Source organism: Salvelinus sp. IW2-2015, linkage group LG4q.1:29 (assembly GCF_002910315.2).
Source record: "Salvelinus sp. IW2-2015 linkage group LG4q.1:29, ASM291031v2, whole genome shotgun sequence".
In the NCBI taxonomy this organism is placed as follows: domain Eukaryota; kingdom Metazoa; phylum Chordata; class Actinopteri; order Salmoniformes; family Salmonidae; genus Salvelinus; species Salvelinus sp. IW2-2015.
Window position 1 is genome coordinate 75,940,224 of NC_036842.1, and position 13,587 is coordinate 75,953,810.

Genomic DNA, 13,587 nt, shown 5'->3' on the forward strand with positions numbered 1-13,587 from the left:
ATTAGAAAAGATTGCTTATGAAGGAATCGCCCTAGCTTTCTAAGGAAAACGTTTTTCTACAAATGTTTGTATGATCTTTACAGTGGTGAGAACAGTATTGATACACTGCCTGATTTTGCAGTTTTCCTACTTTACAAGCATGTAAGAGGTCTGTCATGTTTTATCATAGGTACACTTCAACTTATGAGAGACGGAATCTAAAAACAAAATCCAGAAAATCACATTGTATGATTTTTTAAGTAATTAATTTGCATTTTATTGCATGACATAAGTATTTGATAACATCAGAAAAGCAGAACTTAATATTTGGTACCCAGAAACCTTTGTTTGCAATTACAGAGGATCATACGTCAGAGCAGCTCACAGATTACTGCCACCTGTACATAGCCCATCTATAATTTAGCCCCAAACAAACTACCACTCCCCTACTGTATTTATTATATTATTTATTTTTGCTCCTTTGCACCCCATTATTTCTATTTCTACTTTTGCACATTCTTCCACTGCACATCTACCACTCCAGTGTTTTACTTGCTATATTGTATTTACCTTCGCCACCATGGCCATGGCCACCATGGCCACCGGTCCGGTGTGCTCGTTGGTAGAGCATGGCGCTTGCAACGCCAAGGTTGTGGGTTCATTCCCCACGGGGGGACCAGGATGAATATGTATGAACTTCCAATTTGTAAGTCGCTCTGGGATAAGAGCGTCTGCTAAATGACTTAAATGTAAATGTAAATGTAATACGTTTCCTGTATATCTTGACTAGGTTTGCACACACTGCAGCAGGGATTTTGCCCACTCCTCCCTAACAGATCTTCTCCAGATCCTTCAGGTTTCGGGCTGTCGCTGGGCAATACGACTTTCAGCTCCCTCAAAGTATTTCTATTGGGTTCAGTCTGGAGACTGGCTAGCCACTCCAGGACCTTGAGATGCCTTCTTACGGAGCCACTCCTTAGTTGCCTTGGCTGTGTGCTTCTGTGTCGTTTGTCATGCTGGAAGACCCAGCCCACGACCCATCCTTCAATGCTCTATACTGAGGAAGGAGGTTGATGGCCAAATCTCGCGATACATGGCCCCATCCATCCTCCCCACAATACGGTGCAGTCGTTCCTGTCCCTTTGCAGAAAAGCATCCCCAAAGAAATGATGTTTCCACCTCCATGGCTTCACGGTTGGGATGGTGTTCTTGGGTTGTACTCATACTTCTTCTTCTCCAAACACGGCGAGTGGAGTTAGACCAAAAAGCTCTATTTTTGTCTCATCAGACCACATGACCTTCTCCCATTCCTCCTCTGGATCATCCAGATGGTCATTGGCAAACTTCAGACAGGCCTGGACATGCATGGCTTAAGCAGGGGGACCTTGCGTGCGCTGCAGGATTTTAATCCATGACGGCGTAGTGTGTTACTAATGGTTTTCTTTGAGACTGTGGTCCCAGCTCTCTTCAGGTCATTGACCAGGTCCTGCCGTGTAGTTCTGGGCTTGATCCAGAATGATCCACAATGATCCATGATCATTGATGCCCCACGAGGTGAAATCTTGCATGGAGCCCCAGACCGAGGGTGATTGACCGTCATCTTGAACTTCTTCCATTTTCTAATAATTGCCGCCAACAGTTGTTTCCTTCTCACCAAGCTGCTTGCCTATTTTCCTGTAGCCCATCCCAGCCTTGTGCAGGTCTACAATTTTATCCCTGATGTCCTTACACAGCTCTCTGGTCTTGGCCATTGTGGAGAGGTTGGAATCTGTTTGATTGAGTGTGTGGACAGGTGTCTTTTATACAGGTAACGAGTTCAAACAGGTGCAGTTAATACAGGTAATGAGTGGAGAACAGGAGGGCTTCTTAAAAAAAACTAACAGGTCTTTGAGAGCCGGAATTCTTACTGGTTGGTAGGTGATCAATACTTATGTCATGCAATAAAATGCAAATTAATTATTTAAAAATCATACAATGTGATTTTCTGGATTTTTGTTTTAGATTCCGTCTCTCACAGTTGAAGTGTACCTATGATAAAAATGACAGACCTCTACATGCTTTGTAAGTAGGAAAACCTGCAAAATCGGCAGTGTATCAAATACTTGTTCTCCCCACTGTATCTACCTCTTAGTATTGTCTTTAGATGCTGTGTCTTTAAATGTTACAGAAAGCTGTTGTCCTCTGCTTGCAGGCCGTCTGTCTCCAACCCACTCTTGTCTGGAGGATGGGAGTCACGTGACGGGCCAGTGCCCCTCCCAACCAGCCCCCCAGGCCCCAGGGTCCCAGAGCAAAGGTACTCCCCCCAAACAGGCAGGGGAGGGCGCCTACCCCCAGTCCCCTCGCAGGCCCCTCCTTTGCGACATGGAAGGCAACAGACGGGAGAGGCCTGAATACGGTAACAAACAAAATGGCTGCCTGTCAGAGTTCAGAGGTCATCATCCCCCATAAACATGAAGTGACGTGATGTGAAAGTGTAGTCGTCCTGTCCTCACTGGCCAGAGCTATAGATAAAGACTTTGGCAAACTTCGTTTGGGCTTCTCTAATAAATGGGCTCCATTTTGACACCAATAGTTCCTAGTCCAATTTGTGAGAATTCATTTGTTATTGAGTGTTTGGACGCAACACAAGGATAGTTTGCATAGGTCGGTTTATCTCATGCTCCCCTCACTGCCATCCCCACTTTGGTGACTTCTGGTTCAAATCTGCTATTGTTATAATGCTCACATGATCAATTCTCATTTCTCTCATTTCTCATTTCTCCCTCACCCTCTACCATCTCTCTTTATCTATCTTCACTCTTTCTCTTCCCTGTCTCCCCTTTCCCCTATATCTCCCTCTCTCCAACAGGCTCCTTCGGTCAACACAAGTCTCACCCGGGCTCTAATGAGGTCATTAACTCCTCAGCTGACCCTCTGATCTTCAGAGTTCCATCCCTGGATGATCAATCCCAATGCTCTGACACTGAGGTTGACCACGACCTCAACAGCGCTGACCACAACCACAAACTTTCACGGTCCTGCACGTCCACCCAGCGACGTGCCACCGACACCTACACGGTCACCACTGAGTCAGGCCTAGACCCGGAACTGGAGAACGACCCAGATGGGACCAGCCGATGCCTGTCCTCCACTGCTCCCATCGGGGGGAACGACGGAGCTGACACCCCTCTGTCAGATGAGGAGCTGGAGAAAGATTTTGACATAGAGTTTATGTGTAAGGAGACCTATGACATGGTGTGTAAGGAGAACCAGAGCTCAGTCTACGTTGAGTTCCCCTCCATCGAGCCCTCTGAGCTGGCTTCCTTCTCCAGCTACATGTCATCAAGCCGCTCTGATGTTCTCGACCAATCCCGAAGCACTGATCAGAGCCAGCGTCCAGGTGCAGCCAATGAGGTGGCCAATGACTCCAACTCTCCATCCTCGGACCCGGGTATTGCTGACATGAACGCCAAGCGGTGCTACACCAACTCAGACCAAGACCAGGACCTGAGCTCTCCCGGGTCTGACTCAGACATTGAAGGGGAGCTTGAGGCAGCATTCGCCTGCGGAGGACCCCTGGTCTCCAACATGATCTCTTCCATCTCAGAGACAGAGCTGGACCTGACCAGTGATGACAGTAGTAGTGGACGCTCCTCCCACCTCACCAACTCCATCGAGGAGGCCAGTTCACCCACCTCCGATCAGGAACTGGACCCGGACACCGAGTTAGAACAGGACAGTGGAATTGTGGGAATGAAGGTATCACTCCTCCTTGGCCAGCCAGACTCCATCAAAGAGGACTCACCCTTACCCTCACCTTCACAGCTTTTCTCCTCCACCCTGGCCACCCCCTCCCCTGCTGACTCCCTCATCCTACCCCCAGAGCCCTATGATGACGGCCAGGCTCTGATGGGCCTACAGAGTGTAGATGATTATGATGAATTTCCCTATGAGCACCAGCCTGACCCAGATGAGGCCCTGCCCCCACCCCCGCGCTGTGAGGACAGAATCTCCAAACAGATGGTACTCCAGATAGAACCCGACCACAGCCTGGAGAGCTTCAAACGCTCCTTCTACCTGCCAGTGGGACCCAGACTTATACCCACTCACGCTGACGACTACGACGGTAACAGTGAGGGAGAGTCCGAGTCGGAGAGCGAGGACGAGCTGAGCGAGAATTCAGACTCACCCTGGTTGCTTAACAACCTGGTGAACAAGATGATCTTGGAGGGGTCTTATCCAATTAGCTGTCCCGAGGACTGTTTCAAGAGGTCAGTGTCCGTCTCGGACACCATCTCACCCTCCTCAGACATCGAGCCAGACACGTTCACCGACGCTGCGGGTGAAAAAATTCTGAAATCTGGGACGAAGGAATCGAAGGATAAAAAAGGGAAGGGTCTGAGGAAGGAGTGGAAGGAGAGAGAGAAGATGGAGAAGAGTGCAGAGCTGCCCAAATGGAATACAGGGAAAGCCAACGATCGATTTGGCCCCTGTCTGTACAAGAGCAATCCCACAGCTGACACCATCAGACCGGTGATCGTGGAGCGTTATGGCAACAGGGTATCCACAGACAACAATCACACTCACGCTGAGAAAGAAATCACCAGCCCTAAATCAGGCAAAAACACCAAGAGGAAGGATGAAAAAGAGGATGATGATGATACTGTGGAGCCCGATAACGACCTGATGATGCTGGAGGACAGGAAGGAGCTGGACCCTCCCAGTCTGAGTGAGAGCGTGGCGATTGACAAGGACGAGGGCCGCGAGACAGAGGCCAAGCCCACCGGACGTTCTACGGCCTCCCTGGAACGCATCACCACGGTCAAACACAGCATGACCCTGGACATCCCCACAGCCCAGACCAACCGATGCTTCAGCCTCACCTACTCCACTGACAACGATGAGGAAGAGGGAGACTCCTCCCCGTTCCTGAGCTGCCTGAGGAAGCAGTCAGCCTACGGTGGCAGCCACCAGTACCTGGATAGCTCTCCGCCCATCGACGAGAGCGTTCGAGACCTCACCCTGTTGGAGCAGGAAGGCACCCTGTGTGAGAGAGACCCTCTGCGGTCCCAGCCGGATGACGACGGTCTGGCATACGACTCTATGAAGTACACTCTGGTGGTGGATGAGAACACTACACTGGAGCTGGTCAGCCTCAGGAGGTACTTACTTGAAGAAAGGGCCCACCTTTATTGTGGAAGGGTTTAGTTGAATTTTATTCTATTGGTAATTTAAAAGTAATTTACATCAAGTTGTTTAATTACTCCTGTTTAGTCAGTGCTGTCACAACAGTCCCAAGCTGATTTATCAGGAGTCAACTTTATAGGGCATTATGGATGCTTTTATATTGTCTTCTTCTATTAAGCTATTATGACTAACCTGTGTGAACCGTGCCCTTCCCAGATGTACCTCTGTGCTGAGTGATGACAGTGAGCTGTCTACACTGTGTGATGATGACCCTCTGGGGATGGGGGAGGTGGGGTACTTCCGGGGGAACGGAGGGGTGCGGCCAGAACTCCTCAGCTCGTCAGAAGACTCCTCCCCCGAGGCTGACATGCATTTCTCCAAGAAGTTCCTCAACGTGTTTGTCAACAGCACCTCACGATCCTCCAGTAAGTAGGATGCACACTAACAGACTAACTAACTACAGTGCCTTTAGAAAGTATTCATACCCCTTGACTTATTCCACATGTTTTTGTGTTGCAGCCTGAATTCAAAATGGATTAAATAAGTGTTTCATTCTCACCCATCTACACACAATAACATGTTTTTAGAATTTTTTGTATTGAAAATGATATACAGAAATATCTCACTTACATAAGTATTCACACCCATAAGTCAATAAGTGTTAGAATCACCTTTGGCAGCGATTTCAGTTGTGAGTCTTTATGGGTAAGTCTCTAAGTATTTTGCACAACTGGATTGTATAATATTTGCACCATATAATTTTTTTAAATTCTTCAAGCTCTGCCCAGTTGGTTGTTGATCATTGCTAGACAGCCATTTCAAGTCTTGCCATAGATTTCCAAGCCTATTTAAGTCAAAACTTTAACTAGGCCACTCAGGGACATTCAAGGTCATCTTGGTGAGCAACTCCATTGTATATTTGACCTTGTGTTTTAGTTTATTGTGCTGAAAGGAGAATTCTGCTGAAAAGTGAATTTGTCTCAGAATGTCCGTTGGAAAGCGATTGAAGCAGATTTTCCTCTTGGATTTTGCCTGTGCTTAGCTCTATTCCGTTTCTTTTTTCATCCCAAAAAACTCTCTAGTCCTTGCCAAAGACAAGTATCCCATAACATGATGCAGCCACCACCATGCTTAAAAATATGAAGAGTGCTACTCAGTAATGCGTTTTGTTGGATTTACCCCAAAAATAATGCTTTAATTTCTTTCGCACATTTTTTGCAGTTATACTTTAGTGCCTTATTGCAAACAGGATGCATGTTTTGGAATATTTTTTATGTACAGGCTTCCTCCTTTTCACTCTGTCATTTCGGTTAGTATTGTGGAGTAATTACAATGTTGTTGATCCATCCTCAGTTTTCATCTATCACCTATCACAGCCATTAAACCATTTGCCTCATTGTAAAATTCCTGAGAGGTTTCCTTCCTCTCCGGCAACTGAGTTAGGAAGGATGCCTGTATCTTTGTAGTGACTGGGTATATTGATACACCATTCAAAGTGCAATTAATAACTTCACCATGCTCAAAGGGATATTCAATTTATACTTTTTGTATTTTTATCAATAGGTGCCCTTTGTGAGGCATTGGAAAAACTCCCTGGTCTTTGTGGTTGAATCTTTGTTTGAAATTCACTGCTCGACTGAGGGACCTTACAGATAGTTGTATGTGTCGGGTACAGAGATGAGGTGGTCATTATTTTTTTTTAAATGCTATTATTGCACACAGAGTGAGTCCATGCAACTTGGTATGTGACTTGTTGCTCCTGAACTTATTAGGCTTGCCATAATAAAGGGGTTGTGTCACGTTCGTCTACGGTCTATGCAGAGAGAAAGCTGGAGAGAAAGAGCTGGTCATTAGGATGCAAAGTATGATGATACTTATGATTGTATTTTACAATGGGATGAACCCACCTTATGGAGGGAAACCTATTTGTGTGAGNNNCCTCACTTCTCCTATCCTCACCTCTCCTCTCTCACAGGGCCAGCCAGCACCTGAAATCCCCAGTTCCTCATTAACTCTACAGCATCTCACCAAGCAGCACAGACACTACGGACGGCAACCAGAAAACACACCCAACACACACTTCAGCCAAGTACTTACTCAACACCCCAGTAGGCCAGACCCAGGTTGTAGTTTATTCAGCTAGCAGAGCCATCAGCGATTCCACATGAACATCCTCACAGCACTTTCATCTGTTGAAGGAACAGACACATGGGAGTAGAGGGTGTCTGACGTCCCTGTGGGATCAATGGACCACGGTTTCTGACAGTGTGTGTGTGTGTGTGTGTGTGTGTGTGTGTGTGTGTGTGTGTGTGTGTGTGTGTGTGTGTGTGCGTGCGTGTGTGCGTGCGTGCGTGCGTGCGTGCGTGCGTGCGTGCGTGCGTGCGTGTGCGTGCGCGTGTGTGCATTTAGAACAAACTTCAGTTGTACTGTTGACTAGTCATCAAGTTCACCAGATGTCACGATCATCATAAGGAGTAGACCAAGATGCAGCGTGGTATGTTTCCATCCTTTATTTTGGAATAGAAAACTTCAAAGAATAAAACAACAAAATGAACAACTGAAACGTGAAGCTAGAATAATGCTGACAGGCAACTATACATAGACAAGATCCCACAAAGCACAATGGGGAAATGGCTACCTAAATATGATCCCCAATCAGAGACAACGATAAACAGCTGCCTCTGATTGGGAACCATACTAGGCCAACATAGAAATAGAATTCACCTAGATAACCCACCCTTAATCACACCCCGACCTAACCAACATAGAGAATAAAAGCTCTCTATGGTCAGGGCGTGACAGGTTGAATACTTATTGACTCCTTAAACATAATTCCACTTTGACATTATGGGGTATTGTGTGTAGGCCAATGACACAAAATCTAAATTTTATCCATTTTAAATTGAGGCTTTAACACAACAAAATGTGGAAAAGGTCAAGGGGTGTGAATACTTTCTGAAGGTACTGAAACTAACAATGTTACTGCACCTCCCAATCCTCTGTAAGCAGGCTACAAACTAACTAGCTAACTAATTCCTTAACTAGCTAACTCACTGTATCTCACAATCTTCCAGTAACTAATACTGAACAAAACTATGAATGCAACATGTAAAGTGTTGGTCCCATGTTTCATGTGCTGAAATTAAAGATCCCATCATTTTTCCATGCGCACAAAAAGCTAAGTACTCTAAAACTTTGTGCACAAATTTGTTTACATTCCTGTTAGTGAACATTTCTCCTTTGCCAAGATAATCCATCCACCTGACAGGTGTGGCATATCAAGAAGCTGATTAAACAGCATGATCATTACACAGGTGCACCTTCTGCTGGGGACAATAAAAGGAAACTCTAAATGTGCAGTTTTGTCACACAACACAATGCCACAGATGTCTCAAATTTTGAGGGAGCGTGCAAATGGCATGCTGACTGCAGGAATGTCTGCCAGAGCTGTTGCCAGAGAAATTATTGTTCATTTCTCTACCATGAGCTGCCTCTAACGTCATTTTGGAGAATTTGGCAATACGTCCAACCGGACTCACGACCGCAAACCACGTGTAACTACACCAGCCCAAGACCTCCACATCTGGCTTCTACACCTATGGGAAATCCATACACCAGCCACCCGGACAGCTGATGGAACTGAGGAGTATTTCTGTCTTTAAAAAAGCCCTTTTGTGGGGGAAAACTAATTTTGATTTGCTGGGCCTGACTCCCCAGTGGGTGGGCCCTCCTCCCTGGGTGGGCCCTCCCTCCTCCCTCCTCCCTCCTCCCAGGCCCACCCATGGTTGCACCCCTGCCCAGTTATGTAAAATCCATAGATTAGTGCCAAATGAAATTATTTCAATTGACTGATTTCTTTATATGATCTGTAACTCAGTAAAATCGTTGAAAATGTTGCATGTTGTTTTTAGATTTTTGTTCAGTTTAACTTACTGCATCTCACAATCCTACAGTAACTACCTAACTTACTGCATCTCACAATCCTACAGTAACTACCTAACTTACTGCATCTCACAATCCTCCAGTAACTAACTAACTAACTATCTTACTGCATCTCACAATCCACAATACACACAAACGAACTAACTAATTAATTAACTAGCTAATGTCCTGCATCTCACAATCCTCCAGTAAGTAGGCTACAGACCAACTAACTAACTACAAACTAACCATGAGCACCTGAACAATTTGAGCTACTAGCAAGGGGGATAGGGGCTGTAGTCAAACATATTGTTGTGACGAAAAAAGTGGTGAATGAAGCTTATACTTGGGTTTTCATACCATTTTGACTCTCATTTGATAAATCATATGATAAATGAGTGTCCATGTTAGCTCTCCCTGTAGCGTGATAAAAGATCACTGAACCTTCATTAACCATTCACTTCATTAATGAATGATCATATACATAATTAATGGTCTATTACAAATGGGAAGAACAAGAATTTCATCAACATAAGTTATTTTGACAGATGCAGTTATTATTTATTTAGATTTTATTCAGAGGTCCTATGGGTTACATTAATGTACCGCCCAACAAGTGTATCGGTGTTCTCACTGGGGTGTGTGTTTACCTGTGCAGGTACAGAGTCATTTGGGCTGTTCTCCTGTACCATCAATGGAGAAGAGAGGGACCAGACACACAGGGCTGTCTACAGGTGAGCCATAGCATTCAGAACATCATTTACAGACATACGTACTGTGTTATATAAACAGAGAGCAACACAACAAGCAATCTGAAATCCTGATCAGACAAAAACCTGTGGTTATTGTAATGTTATCATAGTAAGAGAACATACAGTATAATAATCTCTTATCTGTTTGACTCTTTGTTCTTAGTCCCACACGTAATATGGACCGTAGGTGATATGGGACAAAGGATGGGTGTGTGCAGTAGGAGAATGTGAATCTGGTGAATCACCAGTGGTCTGGAGGGAGGGAGGGAGGGTGGGAAGAAGAGATTGAGGGAGGAAGAGAGGGATGGGGAGCGAGAGGAGGGAAGTTGTCATGGTTACAGCTGTGGCCCTAGTGACACCGCAGGAGTAACAGCTATATAGCCATATAGAAAAGATTGCGCCGACAGACACGGTCGCCCTGTTTCTAGCTCCTAGCCAACTCAGCAGTTAGTTTTTGTGTTATTTCCCCCCAAGCTGACACTGCGACAGTGCTCAAGAAACTACAAACTGGAAACCGCCTATCCTGAGGCTGCATTTTTTCGTTGTAGCTGGGGACATTAATAAGGGAAATCTGAGTAAAACGCTCCCGAAATGCTATCAACACATCTCATGTGCTACATATGGAGAGAACACGCTTTACTATTATTACTCTCCCTTCCGGGATAGTTATAAGGCCCTCCCCTGCCCTCCCTTCGCTAAATCAGATCATTCCTCCATCCTGCTCCTCCCTGCCTATAGGCAGAAAGTTAAATAGAAAGCCTCCTTGGTAAGGACTGTTCAACGTTGGTCTGGCCAATCGGAATCTATGCTTGAATACTCTTTTGATCATGCGGACTGGGAAATGTTCCGGGTTTCCTCTGGGAATAGTATCGACGTATACATTGACTCGTGACTGTGTTCATCAGGAAGTGTATAGAGGATGTTGTTCCTACTGTGACGATTAGGACTTATCCAAACCCATCCCCATGGATTGATGGCAGTATTTGCACAAAACTGAAAGCCTGAACCACCGCATTTAACCACGGCAAGGTGACTGTGAACATAGACGTGTACAAACAGACCAACTATAACCTCTGTAAGGCAATTAACAGAGGTAAAATGACAGTACAGGGAGAAAGTGGAGTTGCAATTCAATGGCTCAGACATGAGGCGTATGTGGCAGGGACAAAACAAGTGTCATTGCACTGCACACTGCCCTATCCGACCTGGATAAGAGGAATGTCTATGTGAGAATGCTGTTAATCTACTTTAGCTCAGCCTTCAACACCATAGTGTCATACAAGCTCATCACTAAGCTCAGTGCCCTGGGTCTGAACCCCTCCCTGTGCAACTAGGTCCTAGACTTCCTGATGGGCCGACCCCGATGGTGAAGGTTGGCAACAACACCTTCGCCACGCTGATCTTTAACATGAGGGCCCCACAGGGGTGCGTGCTGAGCCCCCTCCTGTACTCTCTGTTCAACCATGACTGCATAGCTACACAAGTATCCAACTCAATCATCAAGTTTGCTGACAACACAACAATGGTAGGCCTGATTACCAACAACGATGAGACAGCCTACAGGGAGGAGTTGAGAGGCCTGGCAGAGTGGTACCAGGAAAATAACCTCTTCCTCAACGTCAACAAAATGAAGAAGCTGATCGTGGACTACAGGGGACAACAGAGAAAGCAAGCCCCCATCCACATCGACGGGGCAGCAGTGGACAGGGTCAAAAGCTTCACGTTCCTCAGCGTGCACATTCCTGAGGATCTGAAATGGTGCCTCGACACCGATACCAGTGTGGTGAAGCTTCAACCTCAGGAGGCTGAAGAAATTCGGATTGGCCCCTAAAACCCTCACTAACTTCTACAGATGCACCATCGAGGGTATTCTGTCAAGCTGTATCACCACCTGGTACGGCAACTGCACCGCAGCAGGGCTCTCCAGAGGGGGGTGCAGTCAGCCAAACACATAATCGGGTGCACACTGCCTGCCCTCCAGGACATCTACAGCACACGGTTTTGACGGGAAGGCCAAATTCAGCCACCCAAATTCAGCCACCCAAGCCACAGCCTGTTCACCCCGCTACCATCTAGGAGGTGGAGACAGTACAGGTATATCAAAGCTGGGACTGAGAGACTGATAAACATCTCCAGGTCGTCAGACTGTTAAACAATCATTACTAGACAGCTTCCGCCCGTTACCCTGCCCTGAACCTTAGGCACTGTCACTAGCTAGCTAACATCCAGTACTCTACCCTGCACCTGAACCTTGGAGACTGCTGCCCTATATACATAGAGCCATTGAACACTGGTCACTTTAATAATGTTTACATACTGTTTTACCCACGTTATGTTTATATACTGTATTCTAGTTATGGCTCATCCTATATAACTACACCTGTAAACACCTATTCATATAATGTCTATACACAGCATTTATATGTATACATATTTATATTCCAAACTCTGACATGCTCGTTCTGTTATTGCTCGCTCTGATATTTCTTGATTACATTTTTTATATGTTTTTTAATTTTGTGTATTGTTATTGTTAGATATTACTGCACTGTTTGAATTAGAAACATAAGCATTTCACTGCACCCGCAAATCTGTGTTTTATTTTTATTTAACCTTTATTTAACTACGCAAGTCAGTTAAGAACAAATTCTTATTTACAATGACGGCCTACCCCGGCCAAAACCGGACGACGCTGGGCCAATTGTGTGCCTCCCCATGGGACTCACAATTACGGCCGGATGTGATACAGCCTGGATTCGAACCAGGGACTGTAGTGACAGCTCTTGCACTGAGATGTAGTGGCTTAGACCGCTGCGCCACTCGTCAACTGTTTCTTGGTGTACGCGACCAATAAACTTTGATTTGATTTATACTCACACCAGCCTGTCACCACCTGGGTATCACTCTGTGTGTGTTTGTGCCCCCTGTTCCATTCCTCCGTAACTGAATCATTTTTATCTCCCTAGCCTTTATACTACTATCATCCAGCACTTCCCCTCCCCCTTCTCTCCCTCCCTAAGTGTGTCTCTGCTGTTACTTCAGCTAACAGCCTCTCCTCGGGTAGACACCTGATACCCAGACAGATGCTGCTTCCTCCTCACTAAAACCCAATAATGTGTGTGTGTGTCTTTACCCTCTGACCTCTGTCTCCTGCCCCCTACAGGTTTATCCCCAGACATGTGGATGAGTTGGAGCTGGATGTGGATGACCCTCTATATGTCGAGGAAGAGGAGGATGACTACTGGTACAGAGGCTACAACATGCGGACGGGAGAGAGGGGGATATTCCCAGCCTTCTACGCCCATGAGGTCATAGGGCAGTCCAAGGAGATAATGGGTGAGTAGAATATTAGGGGGCAGGTAGCCTAGCAGTTAGAGCATTGGGCCAGTAACTGGAAGGCTGACCCTGCAAAACAACACATTTTACTGCACCTATCCCATGTATGTTACAATATTTTATATTCATGTCTGGTAGGAGAACAGTTCTACTGGAAAATTCTATACTGAGTATGTCAAGTGTTTCATCACTGGAGACACATAACCTGAATGTCAATAAGATAAAATCCTTCCCATCTGATGTCATCTCCTGTGTGTGCACTTCCTGTAGGAATGAAGAAGAACCCAGCCTGGATGGACAGTTTCAGTGTTCAGTTCCTGGGTTCTGTGGAGGTGCCCTATCACCAAGGCAATGGCATCCTCTGTGCTGCCATGCAAAAGGTAAACAGGAAATGCATCACTCTGGGTTTGGTGAACCTACAGGTCATAGGGTC

At 45.9% G+C, this 13,587-nt stretch overlaps 1 protein-coding gene across 1 annotated transcript in view; it reads left to right on the plus strand.

Annotated features, from left to right (window-relative positions):
• The window catches only part of mapk8ip2 (mitogen-activated protein kinase 8 interacting protein 2), a 62,276-nt gene that overhangs the window by 42,508 nt on the left and 6,181 nt on the right, over positions 1 to 13,587 (plus strand). The window contains exons 5-10 of the mRNA XM_023983150.2: positions 2,171 to 2,374; positions 2,828 to 5,120; positions 5,362 to 5,570; positions 9,725 to 9,800; positions 12,982 to 13,154; positions 13,425 to 13,534. Of these exons, the coding sequence (XP_023838918.1) occupies positions 2,171 to 2,374; positions 2,828 to 5,120; positions 5,362 to 5,570; positions 9,725 to 9,800; positions 12,982 to 13,154; positions 13,425 to 13,534 (3,065 nt within the window). The remainder of the gene's footprint in view (positions 1 to 2,170; positions 2,375 to 2,827; positions 5,121 to 5,361; positions 5,571 to 9,724; positions 9,801 to 12,981; positions 13,155 to 13,424; positions 13,535 to 13,587) is intronic.